This window comes from Leopardus geoffroyi, chromosome E1 (genome assembly GCF_018350155.1).
Source record: "Leopardus geoffroyi isolate Oge1 chromosome E1, O.geoffroyi_Oge1_pat1.0, whole genome shotgun sequence".
Classification (NCBI taxonomy): Eukaryota; Metazoa; Chordata; class Mammalia; order Carnivora; family Felidae; genus Leopardus; species Leopardus geoffroyi.
Genome location: NC_059330.1, coordinates 16,547,632 through 16,565,327, shown reverse-complemented (window position 1 = coordinate 16,565,327; position 17,696 = coordinate 16,547,632). Strand labels below are relative to the sequence as shown.

Sequence of the window (17,696 nt, the reverse complement as noted above, 5' to 3'; positions counted from 1 at the left end):
GGTTTGTGAGTTTGAGCCGCCCTTCATCGGGCTCTGTGCTCTCAGTTCAGAGCCTGGGGCCTGCTTCAGTTTTTGTGTCTCCCTCTCTCTCTGCCCCTCCCCCACTCATGCTCTGTCTCTGTCTCTCAAAAAATGAATAAATGGTAAAAAAAAAAAAAAAAATTTCTAGGAATTGTGAACCCATTTGACAGAGGCTGACTTCAACCCTTTGTTGGAAACTTCCAAGAGAAAATTTTAACCACGTATTGCCCATCTCCTATGCCAGATCAAGATCAAGGTTCTTCCATAAAAAGTATGTGAAAGTGAGTATTGGTAAGACATCAAGAGGGGCAAGGCAGTTGCTTCCCTGAGAGACCCAGCAATACCTGGGGCAGGTCTACTGCAATTCACATACTCTGAATCACTGAGGAGGTAGGGAGGGCTTCTGTTTTAAAAACTGGGCTCATGTTTAAAAACTGGGCTGGAAATTTGGGGCCTCCCCTTCTTCATATTATGTGTAACAACAAACATGCCAAAGCTGTTTTATTACCATAGAAATTAGAGGGAAAAGTCAATACATTTTCAGAATAAAATAATCATTTCTTAATTTTATAAAGATGAAGAGTGGTATCTCTGAACCTGGTTTCCTTCATGTCAACTCCTAGGTTATCCCCACACCCACCCATGGATTCTTAGAACCCATGTTAGTCCACTCTCTGTGCTCCTGCTAGTTTCACCCTTATCAGAATCCATCCCAGGATCAGAGGGGGTGAAGTGGGGATTTCACCAAGGCAGATAATACAAACAGGAACATTCTTGCCTCTTCTCTGGAAAATAATCTCCTGAACTCTATCTCAGGGCTTTGCAGGGAGCTCTTGCTTACAAAATTTAAACTTGGGGCTACTCTATAAAACAGTCGGATATTGTATACTCTACAAATGCACTCACTATGCACTAGTCCATTGTTCAATTCTTAGACACAATCAGTATTTGAAGCCTCCACTATGGATGAGCTATATGGAACTGCTTCAGCCTGTCTCCACTGGGTGAACATTTAAACTCAGAAGGAAAAAAAAAAAAAAAAATCCTCCCAAGAGTAAGGGGAATCAGTGTGGAGGAAATGGTGACCTGTTTCTGAAGAAGGCACTCCACTGAGGTTATTTTACAGACCCACTGGGAGGTGACGCACCCTGCCCTTTCTTCAATGAAATCAGCCCTTCTCTACTCTGGTGGCTGCAGGCTGGTGTAGATCATGAGTGTGGAAGGAAGCATCTTACCGTAAAACCAATAGACAGCAACTGCTTCTATAAGTACAACGGTGAGCACTGCAGGGCCTGTGGCATATTCCTCCAGCAGCTTTACCACGTACGCCCCTCCCTGGAAACGACATCATGATCCTGAGTGCAGGCCCTCTAAGGCACTACCTTCTCTTTATGATTAAAGCCAAAAGCAGCTTCTTAACTTAGGATAATTCTAGAAAATTCCCACCTTGGACCTAATATAAATATCCCAGAGCCTGCCTCTTGGACTGACCCTCACTGTATGGGCCAGATTTCATCCCATCAGACGCCTCTTCCTGTCCTATGGAGCACTCTCTCCTTGTTTTTTATCCCACTAAGTTTTAAGAGACAAACTCAAGAGAGTCCCTGGATCTTTTTTTCAACTTTCTTCAATTTACTGAATACCTACTGTGTACTCTACCCTAAAGAATCCTCGTCCCTCAGGGCGCCTGGGTGGCAAGTGACCAACTCTTGATTTTGGCTCAGGTCATGATCTCACGGTTCATGAATTTGAGCCCGAGGTCACTGCCACTGACAGTGCAGAGCCTACCTGGAATTCTCCCTCTCTTCCTCTCTCTCTCTCTGCCCCTCCCATGGACTCTCTCTCTCTAGGTAAAATAAATTTTTAAAAAATCTAAAAAAAAAAAAGAATCTTGGTCCCTGAAGACTGAACCTGGGAGAGTTTGTAATACCAGACCCACTGAACACAGTGGCCATGGCTTTGCCTTCTATCTTAACTCACAAATCCTTTGGATCCTCCTCAGGGCCCCACCACCCTGACAAAGCCACCAGAGCCACTGGGGTCATAGCTTGAAGATTCAGATCTTCAAAATCTGCCTTATGTCGGGAGGACACAAGCCTAGGATGCCTGTGGGCCCTGATTACATTTTACAGTATGTGCTTCAGCTACAAAAAAGAAAAAAAAATCATAGGAGAGAGGGTCTGACTTCCTCACCACTGCAAATTCCCTGGAGGAGACAGGGTGACATGACAAACATGAGATGCCAGCCTTCAGATATTCTGCATATGAGGACATCACGGCAATAATCCCATGAAAGCAGCCCTAAAGACTGGAAGAACAAATCTTAGTTTTTCTCCAGATACCCTGCCAAGCCTGAAATCTAAATTGGGTCTAATGTAAAATGCTAAGACCTCCAGATACCATGCACAGATTCTACAAACAGATGCTGCCAGAAACAACTTTTCTTCTTATCCTTGGTGACATTTTAACAGCAGTGAGAACCCCTCTTACTTTAGCCCCAAAGCCAGGGCACCATGTGGGGTGGAAGGAAAGGAATAGCTTCTTGTGCTGTTCCACTGCCCCGGGGTAGGCTGGCTCACAGCTGAGGGCCGTGGTACTCACAAAAGTCAGGGTGACCAGGGATCCGAAGAAGCAGGTAATGACCACGCCAAGCACAAACCACTCTCGGCGCTCGGACCAGATGTGCGGAAACTCGTCTATCACAGCTGTGATCACCCCCTCCAAGCCTGCAAACTGAAAGGGACACACAAGCAGTCACAGGGGAAGCTCAGAACAAGTCTGTCACCTTCGAGGACAAGTCTGTCACCTTCGAGGACAGTGAACAGGAGGGAGTGACCGTCAAGCTGGTCATGACCAGTTCCCCACCATACACCAGACCTCACTGGAAATATATTACCCTGTTTCACAATTTCATTTAGAACCCAACCCTAATGACATCAAGGAAAGAAAATATAGGGCCTGGACAGGACTTCTTTATGTGACATCTCTTGGGGTAGACGCTGGTTGCACCAGAAAGGCCAACTCAAAGCTGAGACTCATTCCACCCTAATAAGTACAAGGTGCTGAGCCGAATGTGGGGCAGCAGGGCACTGAGACAAAAGAGTGACCTTGCTCTCACCTTAAATACTGCCATCTGGTCAAGGGACGGTGCCCAGTAATAACAGGTCACATATGCTGAGCCCTGGCCTGTGCAGACACCTTACCCTCATTAGCCCATTATGACCCTCTAACACACTAGAGGGCCGTGAGCACCAGCAGTGAGGACTGAACAGGGGCTGAGAAAGCACCGGGAGGGAGCAGCCAAAACCACCTGGGGTGGCCAGGATGGGAGGGGTGGGGGATAGGTGCAGCTCTCCCTCCCTCCTGCTCCCCTTCCCCCCTCCCCTTCCTCCCACTCCCCATTCCCCTCCTCCTGTTCCTCTTCCTCCTCCTTAGAGCCAGGTTTCCCTCTCCATCCACTCACGGTGCTGTCCAGGCCCAGTGTGATTAGCATCAGGAAGAAGATGATGGCAAAGAATGTGGATGCTGGCATGTTGGCTATGGCTTCTGCATATGTGATGAAGAGGAGGCTGGGGCCTGAGATAGAGAGGGAGAGAGGAGGAGGTAGTCCCTGGGACCTGCTCTGCAAAGATGTCTCAGGGGAAAACTCAGCCATACCAGCAATTACAATTCTTTTTTTATTTTTTATGTTTGTTTATTTCAAGAGAGAGAGGGGAAGGAGCAGAGAGAAGGAGAGACAGAATCTCAAGAAGGCTCTGAACCACCAGTGCACAGCCCGATGTGGGGCTTGAACTCACAAACTGCGAGATCATGACCCAAGATCAAGAGGCGGACGCTTAACGGACTGAGCCACACAGGCGCCCCAACAATTACAATTCTTGTCACAAGACCTTACATGTGAATTAGGCTTGGACACCTACCAAATACTTCCTCACACTCCACACCAGCTCACCAACCCATGCTGACATCCTGGGAGGCAGGCCAGGAATAGTATCCATCTTGGAAAGTGTGAACTCTCAACTAATGTGGGGAATGGAAACAAACCCAAGACCCTAAGACTAGCAAAACTGCACACAAGAATAAGTTTCCACCATATAACAACTCAGAGCTTTTTTCAGGGCCAGGACTGATATCTCTAACATTTCACAACATTTAGCTCTCTCTGATCACTTTAGCTCCAAAACAGTCGGAGACGTGAAACTGATTTCAGAAGAGTCATAGAAGCTTTGGAATAAAGGCCTCCCGCTATTTTAAAGTCCCTTTTGATAGTGTGAGGGACTTGTCCTCAACCTCTCACGAGCTAGATGGGGTGCCTTAGTTTGGGGTACAGGCATGATCAGAGCTATGCATCAGGCCAGAGACAGAAGCATGTGGGCAAGCATGTTGGGATTCCATCCACGAGATCCCATTGCCACTTTTTCAATATCTGTCACTCCTTTTCCATGAAAGCCTCATAATACAATAGAGTGACTGTGTCATCTACATTTTATTTTTCTCCAAGGGGAAATTCTAAGGATCATTTGCTTACTAGACTTGTACCCATCACTGGACCCAAACCTACTGGTTTAAAAAGCCCTCATCTAAGTCATATTTCAAGCCTATGTGTGTTGAAGGCCCCAGAACTGGGTGCCAGGGGAGCTACCCCATCCCCACCAGGGTGGAGCACATGGAAGGCAATAAGTTTCCCTAAAACTTTGGAAAAATTTTAAAGGAACACTTAGAAATAATTTAAAAGTTAGATATTTGTAAAGATCCACAGAGCAGCCAAGCAGTTCAGTGAAGAGTAAGGGACGTAAATGGAACCCACATTCCCACCTGCATCTTTAGCCACCTCAGACACCTCTTCGTTCCTCATCTCTGCCATATACCCGAGCACCGTGAAGATGACAAATCCGGAAACGAAGCTCGTCATGCAGTTCACCCCACTGGTCACCAGGGCGTCTCTGGAGCAGAAAACCCAAATGAACCTTAGTTCACCAGAGAGTCTAAAGAGCATCTGTCACCAGCCAAGGCAAGGACGAGCAGGCTGAGTTCACAGGGACCTCAGGCCAATCCTGGTGTCCCCTCCGCTCCTCCCAGGCCCAGCCTCTCAGAGGGGAAGGTGGCTCGAAGCACAAGCTGCCGTTACCACCATGCACAGCGTGGTAGAGCAGCAGGTCAGGACTGGTTTGAAGAGATGGTGCTGTTGTGAACGGGAATAACACAGAACTTTTGATTTCAAACAAGAATTGCTCGGAAACAGGGCCTGGATTGGAGTGGGGGCCAGGAGGGGGCCTTGGCCTCACATTTGCGAAGCCCTCAGATTCAGACTTTTGAAATTATGTGCACATAGGTTACAAGAGTGTCACAGAGATATCCTGACACTTTTAAATTAAAAAAAAATTTTTAACACTTACTTACTTTTGAGAGACATAGAGCCCAAGTGGGGGAGGGGCAGAGAGAGACGGAGACACAGAATCCGGAGCAGGCTCCAGGCTCTGAGCTGGGGCCCGACTGGGGCTCAAACTCACAAACCATGAGCCAAAGTCAGATGCCACTGAGGCGCCCCAATATCTTGACACTTTTAAAAGAACACCTCATCATACAACTTCAGGCAGGGGTCCCGAAATGCCACATTGCTTAGGGTACTTGTGAATTCCTTTTTAAGAATAAAAGAATTCATTAATTATCTTATGAACAAGCACAATTAGAGTGCTGGACACTGCCATCTGTGGTGGAACATTAAAAAAAAAGTTAACTCTAAAGATGATGAGTGGGGGCGCCTGGGTGGCTCAGTCAGTTGAGCATCTGACTCTTGGTTTTGGCTCAGGTCATGATCTCACAGTTTGTGGGATGGAGCCCTGTGTCGGGCTCTGCACTGACAGCATGGAGCCTGCTTGGGATTCTCTCTCCCTCTCACTCTACTCCCCTGCTCATCTCTCTCTCTCTCTCAAAAAAAGTAAATAAACATTAAAAAATAAATAAATAAAGATGATGAGTGATACCGAAATCATAATTGGTACAACACTCACTGTTTCATCCAAATTTCTGATTTTGCCCCCAAAATTATGGCATTTTGTATTGGTCAAAATAGTCCAATCATCATACTTTTGTGCATATGTACATAAGGAAATTATCACATTACAACTGTTGTTCAACACATTAATAAGTGAAATCTAAATATTTAATATATGTTGCAATTTTTGTAAACCTGCTTTGGCATTTCTTTATTTTTTTTTTGATATATAGAGACTTAAAAAACGGAAGCAGCCTGGGGCTCCTCTCAATCTCTGAATGGTCTGGGTGAGGCTTCGACTCCAGGGGGTGCTCTGGCCATGAGGGAACTGGTCAGGGATCTGTGACACACCTGAGCCCAGCCAGGCTTGAGGCCATTAGTTCGATCCCCTTCCTCCTGGCCAGCTGACTTATGCTCACCCCACTTTCAGGCTTTACTTGGGGTGGGGGGCAGATACTCACTGGTAACAGTTGTTGTTGAATTTGTTGTAGCTAGCGAAAGCCAGTAAGACCCCAAAGCCAGGACCAAGAGAGAAGAAGATCTGTGCGGCAGCATCCACCCACACCTGGAAGGCAGCAGAGGTGGGGGTGAGGGCTGGGCCCCGGGCCTATACTCTGGCTTCCAGGTGGCTACGTGCAAAGTGAAAACCCAGCTCTCAAAGCTCATGCCAGGGATGACCACATACCAAGTGCCAACAAATGTGGTTTCTCCTCCTAACATTGAAGCACAAACCAATCTACTGGTCTCAACTCTACTTTTCATGCTTCTATTTCTGACTTAAAGCACGACTGCAGACTTGCCATTGAACCCAAATTTCAATAGTTGTCCCTACTCGGGGGGACTAGCTTCAGTTAGTAAAATGACAGACAGGGGCACATCGTTTTCCTCATGATCTTACCCCTGTCTCCAGGAGTTTCTGCCAGTTGGGTTTCAAGTAGAAGAGAATACCCCTCCAGGCTCCGGGGAGGGTGGCGCCTCTTACCAGCAGGACTGAAAGGATGATGTAAGGGAAGGTGGCTGTCACCCACACCACCTGTAAAAAAAGGGGTAGAAACACAGGTTGTCAGCATGTGGATGTTTGTATCTTTTATTCTCGAAAATCTCCAAGGAAGGAGATGTACCTCTTCTTTTCTGTAACTATAGAAGGCAGGGTGGCATTGCAGAAATATCAGTGGCTTTAGAATCGGTCAGGGATCTGACTCACAGCTTGCCAATACTACCACAAACCCACTTCCCAGCCGTCATATGGGAAAACACCTAGCAAAAGATGATAAAGTTGCCAGTGTACATAAAGCACTGATCATGGCTTATCATGGGTTTTCAATAAATTATTGTCACTATTAATAATTGTGACACTACCAGTGGGTTAAAGGAATTTTTTAAAAATCACATAATGGTTCCTGGGATTGGCCCGTTTCTGGAAATTTTTTTAACACATATCTGGTAAAGAGAAACTGAGCCTCATAAATTGTGTTTGGTGTTGAAGGAAACATTGTTCCTCTGTCTATAGCTGTCCAGGCTACTGAGTTCTGAGTTTGAATCCTCTGGAGCCCCTGGGCAGGCCTGGGTCAGCAGCCAGAGTCCTCCTCACCTTGCCAGACGTTTTGACACCTTTCCAGATGCTGAAGTAGATCACAGTGAAGATCAGCATGATGCAGAGAGCGAGCTGCCAGCTGATGCCCCCCAGGTCCTGAAGTCCCTTAGACCGATGGATCTGCAGGATGTGGCGCCTGGAGACAGCGAGAAAGAAAGGCTCATGAAACGGCCTGAGCAATAAGCTGAGGATACCACCTGCGACACCTCCAGGGGGGTCCAGAGAAGAAACAGACACCGCGCTGCAAGGTCCAAGCAGTCGCTAGGCCTCAGGAAGAGCTGGGTCTACGGGTCCTGACGGACAGGGCAGTACATTCAGCCCACAGACCCTACAAGAGCACGCAGTTCCCAAGGCGGACTTCCAGGCTGGGGCAGCATCTGTATGTGTGGGTAGCATCTTCTCCACCCCAAAATTACTCTCTCCTGGGCCGCAGCTGCCTGAAATTCCAGCATTAAAGAATACTACCCACCCCAGGCATCTTCTTCCAAAGGATAGATTCCACTTGTGAAGTGAACACATGAAACCAGAAACCCTGGATGGTTTTAAACTATTGAAGCAACGGGAGGCTCTGATTCCATGACAACAGAATGAGAGCAGTGCCCAGGAGGAAGGGCGGTTTTGACACAGGCAAGTAAGTTTGTAATGTGAATGAAGGAATCACCCTGGGCACATTGGGACCGCCTAGCCTGGCACATCAGGAAGGAGGGGGCAGGGTTGGTTGGGTGGCTCAGTCTGTTCTATGTCTGACTCTTGGTTTCAGCTCAGGTCATGATCTTACAGTGGAGCCCACATCAGGCTCTGTGCTGAGTGTGCATTCTCTCTCTCTCTCACTCTCCCTCTGCCCCTCCCCTGTGCTTTCTCTCTCTCTCTCTCTCTTTCTCTCTCTCTCTCTCTCTCAAAATAAATAAATAGGGGTGCCTGGGTAGCTCAGTCTGTTTTGTGTCCGACTCTTGGTTTCCTCTCAGCTCATGATCTCATGGCTCATTGGTTCAAGCCCCGAGTCAGACTCTGTGCTGACAGTGTGGAACCTGCTTGGGATTCTCTGTCTCCCTCTCTCTCTGCCCCTTCCCTGCTCTCTCTCTCCCCCTCTCTCTTTCAAAATAAACATTTAAAAATCAATAAACATTTAAAAAAGCGTTTAAAAAAAGAAAAAAAAAAAGAAAGGAGGGGGATATCACAAAGGGCCAGATTAGGGAGCACTCAAAGCAGAGTCTCCCAGCTCCAAACCTGCCCGGGCCACCCTGCCACTCCCTCACTTACATTTACTCACCCCGCCCTAAGAGCTTCATCCCTCAGAAATCTGTCAGGAAAGAGGTGAAGCGCCCCAGGCCCCTGCCTCCCTCCTAAGAGGCCAACCCCCAGGGGTGTGGCCTGCTTCTAACAGACCACCCCCTCACTTACATGCACTTACGTGTAAAATTCTTCTGCTGGGGACGTTGAGTGGAGCGTCCAGGTGACGTTGTCCTCGGAGAAGTAGTTGGTGCAGTTGCCAGTGTTCCAGGAGTTCTTGCAGCTGGTCCAGGGCAGCTGGTCCGTGAAGGAGGAGATGAGGTAGTAGAGCGCCCAGGCCATGATGGTGTTGTAGTAGGAAGCGATGTAGAAGGCAATGATGCAGATGGCATACCCGATCCCTGGGAGGGACGGGAAGGGAGGCCAAGTCTCAAGGACAGCCCAACAGTGAAAGATGGCCCCAGGTCACCGGAGGGCCCTGCAGCTCAGGTGAGGGAGAAAGGTGGGGCTGCCATTCACTTCATTCCCCAAGACTCTGGGAGGCGGCGGAAAGGTGGCAATGTGGTAAATTCCTTAGATGTTTTTTGCAAGATTACACATTTTAGAAACTAGGTGCATGTGCTGTTAATGCTTTAAACTTTTTTTTCTATTTCGTTTGCCTGAAAAAATATTTTTACTTCAGTGTAGTTGACACACAATGTTACATTAGTTTCAGATGTACAACAGAATGACTGGACAAGTCTGTATGTTATACTGTGCGCAGCACAAGTGTAGCTGCCGCCTGTCACCACACAACGCGATTACAGCACCGTTGCCTGTACTCCCTATGCTGTGCCTTTTATCCCTGTGACTTACTCTTTCCATAACTGGAAGCCTGTATCTCCCACTCCCCTTCACCCATTTGGCCCATCCCCCCACCCCCTTTCCTTCTGGCAACCATCAGTTTATTCTCTTTACTTACAGGTCTGTTAGGTTTACTTTTGTTTATTTATAACTTTACTTTTATTTATTGATAAGTAAAATGTTTACTTTTATTATTTTTTTAAGTTTATTTTTTTTTAGTAATCTCTACATCCAATGTGGGGCTGGAACTCATGACCCTGAGATCAAGTGTCACATGCTCCACCAGACACCCAGGTTTACATTTTTTATATAACATTTTTGAAAGTTTATTTATTTTGAGAGAGAGAGAGCGCACGTGAGCAGCGGAGGGGCAGAGAGAGAGGGTGAGACAGAGAATCCCAAGCAGGTTCCACATAGAGAGCCCCATGTGGGACTCAAACTCACAAACCATGAGATCACAACCTGAGCCGAAACCAAGAGTCACTTAACTGACTGAGTCACCCAGGTGACCCCTCCAGGTATACTTTTAATTGCCATTTATTGTTTCCCTTTAACAATCTCATACCACTTAAATAGTCAAAAACTTCATTACTCAACTTATCTCCCAGAGATACCTGAAGGCCTAATTGATTCCAGAAGAGGGTCCCTGGCTTCCATATGTGGACAGAAATCACCTCTGCCCTGCAGGACCACTCATCCACCCACCCACTTAAGCCTTCCAGTTACCTTTGAAAATTGGGCAGATTTTCCTCCATATCGAAATGCATCCGTTTCGGTGGTATTGGCCTAGTGCGAGCTCCATGTAGAAGAGTGGGATCCCCCCAAAAACAGCCATGATGGTGTAGGGTAGGAGGAACGCTCCTGCGACAGATGAAAGACAATTTTATTCCCTGCCCACCTCCCTCCCAGGACAGCCCGACTGACTGGGCTCACGCCAAGATTCACAGGGCCACCTGAGGCTCGAGTGTCATGAAGCCACGGTGTCCCGAGGGACCTCATGTTGTGCCCCCCCGCTCTTAGTGCTCTACCAGAGCGCCACAAGGAACGGGGGTTTCAGGGAGTGCACGAAGGAGGCAGAGAGTGTGTGGAAAGGAAGCTGGACTTGGGACTCAACAGACCAGGTCCCAGAATCAGTCCCACTTCTTTTTTTTTTTTTTTTTTTTTTAATTTTTTTTGAACGTTTATTTATTTTTGGGACAGAGAGAGACAGAGCATGAACGGGGGAGGGGCAGAGAGAGAGGGAGACACAGAATCGGAAACAGGCTCCAGGCTCTGAGCCATCAGCCCAGAGCCCGATGCGGGGCTCGAACTCACGGACCGTGAGATCGTGACCTGGCTGAAGTCGGGCGCTCAACCGACTGCGCCACCCAGGCGCCCCGAATCAGTCCCACTTCTAACCACCGGGAGGACCCTGAGCCACCTCTCCCCTCTGAACCTCTATTTTCCCTCCCCTATAAAAATGACAGAGTCGAGGGGTGCCTGGGTGGCTCAGTCAGTTGAGCGTCCGATTTCAGCTCAGGTCATGATCTCACAGTTTGTGAGTTCGAGCCCAGCATCAGGCTCTGTGCTGACAGCTCAGAGCCTGGAGCCTGCTTCGGATTCTGTGTCTCCCTCTCTCTGCCCCACCTCCATTCACACTCTGTGTGTCTCTCTCTTTCTCAAAAATAAATAAAAACATTAAAAAAAATTTTTTTAAATGACAGGGTTCAGGTGGGCTGAGCTTCCCCAACCCAGCCACACGTAATAATCACTGGTGAGCTTAAGAACACACACCCACCATCCCCCTGAAGCAGAAATTCCAGATATGGTGTAAGACAAAAACTCTTAAGCTGCTCAAGTGATTCTGATGCAGCTGGTACACAGAGCAAAGTTCGAGACCCTTGGGACAGATCCCCCATGACAACCCGTACAACAGTGGCAACAATCACCAAATGAGTATTTTTGTTCATCTGTATGTACTATCCCTGGCTCCAGATACTTGCTATTGATATTTAGTTGTATTTCCATAATTCCGCTGCGCCGGAATGCTCCCCTCCGGGCCACCTTTGCAGATGTGGCTGAAAAGGGTAGTTCGTCACAGAATGAGGAAGTGTGGGGTTGTTGTGTCACGGGAGGTGCTGGTGTGTCTTGGTTCTCATGGCTGAGGCAGAATGTGGAAAACCTAGGTGGCGACTGCTCACCTGCAGCCTGAGTTTTAGCCCACAGGGTGGGTCAGCGGTGATTTTCCCTGATAATGTTCTCTCCCGTAAAGTGCTCTGAACTCAGAAACCTGAAGTCAGTGCAACTCACAAAGGTCCCACCTGACTTGGAATCATGCTGGGTAAATCTGGCTTGAGAATAAGAAGCACGTTGTGTTCTCAGGATGGCATCTGTCCAGCTTTATAGTGGGGAATTGGTGTAGAAGAAACGTCACCAGTGACCCAACCCCTTATATAAAGCTCAGGCTAAAGGTGAGCCCTTGCAGGCTGGAGATAAGGTGACTCCAACTTCTGCTCCTCCCAGGCAGGGGGTGCTGGGCTTCCCCAGCCCCCACCCCACCCCTCACCCCTGAACTGCCTTTGCAGCTGTAAGGACCAAGGTCCTTAAAAAATGTGGCAAATCCTGGCCACTCTGCGTCAGGCCATCGAGGAAATGAGGAAGGACACTAATGAATTCTCCCCCAAACCTCGTTTTAGCTGCCCTACCAAATCAGTGTCCAGAGCTTCTGTCAAAATAAATATTGACTGATTTGACCTCCATTTCTCGTCCTTTTCCCACTTTGATAGCAAGTCCATTGTCAACACAGAGGCCCCATACCTACTCACTCTTCTCCACTCTCCTCTTTGGGGCTCCCACATCCATGCCTCCAGTCAGCTACTGTTTTTGATAATCTACAAGTTAACTGCTCTGAAGGTAGAAGGAGGAATAAGAAGTAGTCTCTAGCCTCAAAAATGTAGACATATCCATGTATGGTTTAGGTTAGCAGCAATGCCATGCTGTGGCTGGGTTCAGCTCTAGATCATGCTCAGATTCTAACTCCAGACTCTGGACCTGAGCTGACACCCTTCTCTGACCCGGGAGGGCCTGGGACCCTGGAGCCACTTCCCAACGTTTCCTTACACAGACGTAACCTCTCTGGACTCGCTGCAAGAGTGCAGCTTGGATGATGCAGGGATGAGAAGGGGGCTCTGCCACAAACGACGCACTAAGGAGGCTGAAAGCCTGGCGAGGTTGGGTTTGGGAGAGCTTTAACCCAACTTCATAACCCAGAGAGCCCCAGACATGCTGACTTAGCATTTTGGCTTCCTGGGGGACTTGTCTTTTGGACTAGCTTGAAAGTCTGAGCAATCATGTTCCCAGATTCCTCAGTTAAGACAGAAAAGATATGATTTCTGTTCTGGCCTCCCAAGAGGATTTACAGACCATCCCTCGGACACAGCCTCTGCTCGTAGCCCATGATACTGACCCCCTCCATTCTGGTAACATATGTAAGGAAAGCGCCAGACGTTGCCCAGGTCCACGGCATAGCCAATGACCGAGAGGAGGAAATCCATCTTCTTGCCCCAGGTCTCCCGTTCCCCTCGATGAGCCTCAGCCACTAGGGAGGTGGTGGCAGCCGGAATGGAGTGCTGAGTGTCATCTTCTGCACCAGGGCTTGGAACTGCTGAGTACCCATTGGAGATTTGGCCAGACTCCACCTTATCCTCAGGGACAGGCACACCCTTCTGTAGAACTCCATTTTCCTGACAATCGTCTTTATCCTTACAGGCTGACAGCTCCTTCTGGGAATTTAAGGGCGTGGTATCCATCCTGCTGGCTAGGAGATGATACTGACACCCACCTGCCGAGGACCCAAACCGAATCCTCAGTGCTCAGATGCGTGGGTCTCCTCAGAGCTTTATACCAATGGGATTGAGAGCTCTGTTGGAAAGGCACAGACAGCACGGAATTATGCATTTTACTCATCTTTGGTATTAACATCAACAAACATCTTAAACCACATTAATCAATGGGATTACAAATGCCTCTGTCAAGCATGAAACATTCTGTCTGCTGTATGATAGTCAATAAAATCAACTACAGTTTTCAACCTACATGAGGTATCAAAGCACAATCAAGTAATTTGGGAAGGAAAAACCAAAACAAACAAAACAGACAGCAAGTCACCAAGGTCTTGCACAGGCTCTATTTAAGAACAAAGTACTGACATCACTCTGAGGGGCTGGGATTGCATCCTGGGGTTTACCAGTAACTCAGAAGAGTGTAAGAAGAGGGCCTGCTTCAACAAAGCTTCGCAGAGCACTTACCTTGTCCTGGACGCTGCGCTGGGAAAAGAATAACAAAAAAAGAAGCGGTTTTTGCCTGCAAATAGGTTAGGACAATCCTCTCCGTCTTTTAAGCTGAACATGCCATATGTTTTATATAAATTGTAAGTATGACTTTGAAAGGAAAAGAGCAAAGGCACGAGGTGAAAAGGCCACCCTGTGGGAGGCACCACTAGCTCCTTAGCTCTGGGCTTGTTCACTCTTCCTGCAGCCCAGCTCTTAGAGATGCCAGCTGCTTCTGGCTGTGTCCAGTCCATCAGCGCTCCGCTGTTCACGTTTGTGCCTCTACAAGTCCGACAGGCTTGAAGCGGCGCCACTGCTCACTATTTATTCTGCCTGCCTCTCCTAAGGTGAGTCCACCTGTTACTTTGCAGCAGTGGGCAGGTGGGATCACTTCTCCCCTAGGCTGGAAGAGCCAGGGAGAAGAGCATGCAGGGTAGAGATGCCAGCATGACTGGTGTCTCTGTCCCTAAGCGCCTCGGTGGAGAGGGCTGGCCGGGGACTCGGCACCGCCATATCCCTGCCGGGGGCCGAGGTGCAGAGAAGTCAGCTCGGCAATCTAGATCGAGGCCTCACACGTCAAACATGGGGTAGAAATCTGAGCCCTTTTGGACTTTAAACCTATGACCTGTTATAAAGTAGTATGGAGCCAAGACCTTCCATCTAACTTCATTTCATGTGGGCCTGAACTTTTCAAGCTCTTGAAATGGTCTGGGACTTGAAACACATTTCTGCTTAGCTCAGGTCACTTTCTACCTTTCTAGATGCCTGGTATCACTATTCACAACTGAAAAGATCTGATATTACCCCTTCAGAGCCAACAGTTGGAGGATGGCTAGAAATTGGTAACTAATAAAAATGGCTGAGTATGTCTCCTACCTACTTGGGGCTTTCAGGGACTAGAACTTAACTATCCACATGTGGGAACATGAAGACGAAAATGTAGTGAAAAATTAGAACACAAAGTAGTAGATTCACACTGATGACAACATACCTAAATACTGGCAAGGATTAGAAATGAACACGAGAGGATGCAAGTAATTAGCGTTTTGTGTTCATTGGGTTCTTTTTTCTGTAAAGTAGAAAATTTTAAAGGGGCTGATTGTTGCCAAAAATATTACAGCAACAAGAGAGAAACCAGCTCCATAGATCTAGGGGTGTGTGTGTGTGTGTGTGTGTGTGTGTGTGTGTGTGTGTGTGTGTGTGGATGGGGATGGGTGTCTTGGGTTCTCCCCTATCCAGCTATACTTGGTCCCCACCCCCTGACCCTATCTGGGGCTCACAGATGCAAACACCACTCACCGAAGAACATGAATTTCTGACCAAGAGTGTTCTAGGTAAAACCCCATTTGGCTCATCTTGACGCTGTTCTCCAGCCTCTCCCTGTCCACTTCTCTGGACTTTTAAAATTAACCACACATTCTCTCATCCACCATAAGTAACCATGTACCAGGCTGAGGGATTTTTTTAAGGTTCATTTTTTTCCCCAGGTGGCCTGGTTGGCTCAGTTATTTAAGTGTCCAACTCTTGGTTTTGGCTCAGGTCATGATCTTACAGTTCATCGGATCAAGCCCCACATCAGGCTCTGCACTGACAATGTGGAGCCTGCTTGAGATTTTCTCTCTACCTCTCTTTCTGCCCTTCCCCACTTCCGTCTCCCCACCCCTCTCTCTCAAAAATAAATAAGTAAATAAACTTATTTAAAAAAATAAAGTTCTTGGGGCACCTGGGTGGCTCAGTCGGTTAAGTGTCTAACTTTGGCTCAGGTCATGATCTCACGGTCCGTGGGTTCAAGCCCCGCGTTGGGCTTTGTGCTGACAGCTCAAAGCCTGGAGACTGCTTTGGATTCTGTGTCTCCCTCTCTCTCTGCTCTTCCCCCACTCATGCTCTGTCTCTGTCTCAAAAATAAATAAACATTAAAAAAAATTTTTTTAATAAAAAAATAAAATAAAGTTCTTTTTTTTTTTTTTTTCAAGAGAAAGATGATGAGGTGTCAGTGTATTTAAACACACAGCTAAATTAAACCTGAACTTTGTGGTCCCTGGCTGTGTTGTTTGAAGAAGGTCTCTGTACTTCCCTTTGGCCTATATCAATGATGTGTTCTCCACATTAAACACTGAAGAACTTGAAGATCAGATGACAGAGATAAAGAACTTTACCATGTGCAGCCAGATGATACTCAACAAACAAAGCCAGCCCATCACTGAGATTCCTTTTTCCCCCAACTTCAAAATCGTACCCCAAATTTTCTGCAGGAACTTCTTCCTATCTTTAATACTCCTCTAGTTTCAATGCTCCTCTAGTTTAAACTGCCACTCATGGCACCTGGCCGGCTCAGTCGGTGGAGTGTGTGACTCTTGATCTTGGGGTCATGAGTTTGAGCCCTACCATTGGGTGTAGAGATTACTTAAAACAAAACAAAACAAAACAAAAAACTGCAGCTCAAAGATCTTCCTCTGGCGCATCCACCACGGTCTATGGGACGGAAACATCACCCATCTCCGAAGAATACAGTGGCAGAGGGAATACATACTTTGCCATCCTAGCAACTCTGTCGCCTTTCTGATGGGAGAGTCAAGTGATTTGTTCTAGATTTCATGTAATCTCTCCCTTGGGGCATTCTGCAGGGGAGCTGGAAGATGTGTGTGTGTGTTAGTGAACTTTTTTGGACGATGTATGTTCTTCAGTACCTTCCCCTAAGGCAACCAATCTTGATTTCTTGGCATCTGTCATGAGCAGCTTCTAGACAAATAACGTGCTCTCTATTTTTGTTCTGAGCATTACAAAGATCTTGTTTCCTGAAATATCCCCCAGCACTTTTTTTTAATTGCATCAACAGCCTAAAATGGTTCAAGTTGTAAGAAAGCCTGTTAAGAGCGATCCATGACTTCAGGTGGTCTCTCTGTCCACCCAGCTCTGCTTTCTAGGGTTCTTCTATTGTACTTGCACCCCCAATCACTTATGTGCAAACATAAGTTACAGCCACCCAAAGCCACCAGACAGGTGGGAGATGCACATCTCCTTTTCTTCAATTCATTCCTCTGCCTCTCCCAATTGGAAGAAGCTCCTCCCAGTTACTCACCCAGTTGGCCAGGAGAAGATGGCCTGGCCTGGACCCCCTTCTGCCTGCAGGATGCTCCTACTTGTGGGTCCCACTCTCCCTTCCTACTTTTCTGATTCGACAGAGCACTGGCCACCCTTTTCTACTGAGATCAGCAGGTAACAGTTGAGAGCAAGCCACCCGGGAACACAGAAGTAAGAGTTAAGAATATTGGTTTCTAAGAATGTTCCCTTAAAAGCTTTCTTTTTACAAGATATTTTTATCCTGCTGGGTAGAGACTGCAAACGAGGTCAATATGACAGCTGTGACCTCCACTCAGTAGCCTTTGAGTTTCTCCGTGGCCAGAAAAAGCCCCAGAAGCCCTTCCTCTGCACCTCGAATGTGTGCCCTTGTGCCAGGCTGAGCAGGTGACAGGCTGTGGGTGGTGCCACATAACCCCGGTCCTCAGTGGGATGACAACCTCACATGCAGGACTCTCATCCCCCACATCTCTGCACACGGGCAGCACAGCGGTGTCATTGACAGGCTGGCAGTCAACTTTCTGCTCACACCCTGCTTCCTCCCAGCCTAGAGGGGGGGCTAATTCACTCCACCTCCCCAACTCTACCCCAGTAAAAGGGATTGTTTCCATTTAAACTTCTTCTGATC

At 47.6% G+C, this 17,696-nt stretch overlaps 1 protein-coding gene across 2 annotated transcripts in view; it reads right to left on the bottom strand.

Moving 5' to 3' along the window:
- Positions 1–17,696, bottom strand: part of SLC6A4 (solute carrier family 6 member 4) — a 46,743-nt gene that overhangs the window by 10,824 nt on the left and 18,223 nt on the right. The window contains exons 3-12 of one of the 2 annotated variants that reach the window (XM_045487775.1): positions 13,129–13,583; positions 10,410–10,544; positions 9,022–9,241; positions 7,608–7,746; positions 6,915–7,049; positions 6,478–6,581; positions 4,837–4,964; positions 3,485–3,597; positions 2,623–2,754; positions 1,257–1,356 (exon numbers count right to left, since the gene is read on the bottom strand). In XM_045487775.1, coding sequence (XP_045343731.1) covers positions 1,257–1,356; positions 2,623–2,754; positions 3,485–3,597; positions 4,837–4,964; positions 6,478–6,581; positions 6,915–7,049; positions 7,608–7,746; positions 9,022–9,241; positions 10,410–10,544; positions 13,129–13,471 — 1,549 coding nt within the window. In that variant the 5' untranslated portion in view covers positions 13,472–13,583. The remainder of the gene's footprint in view (positions 1–1,256; positions 1,357–2,622; positions 2,755–3,484; positions 3,598–4,836; positions 4,965–6,477; positions 6,582–6,914; positions 7,050–7,607; positions 7,747–9,021; positions 9,242–10,409; positions 10,545–13,128; positions 13,584–17,696) is intronic. The other variant, XM_045487776.1, reaches the window with a different exon arrangement.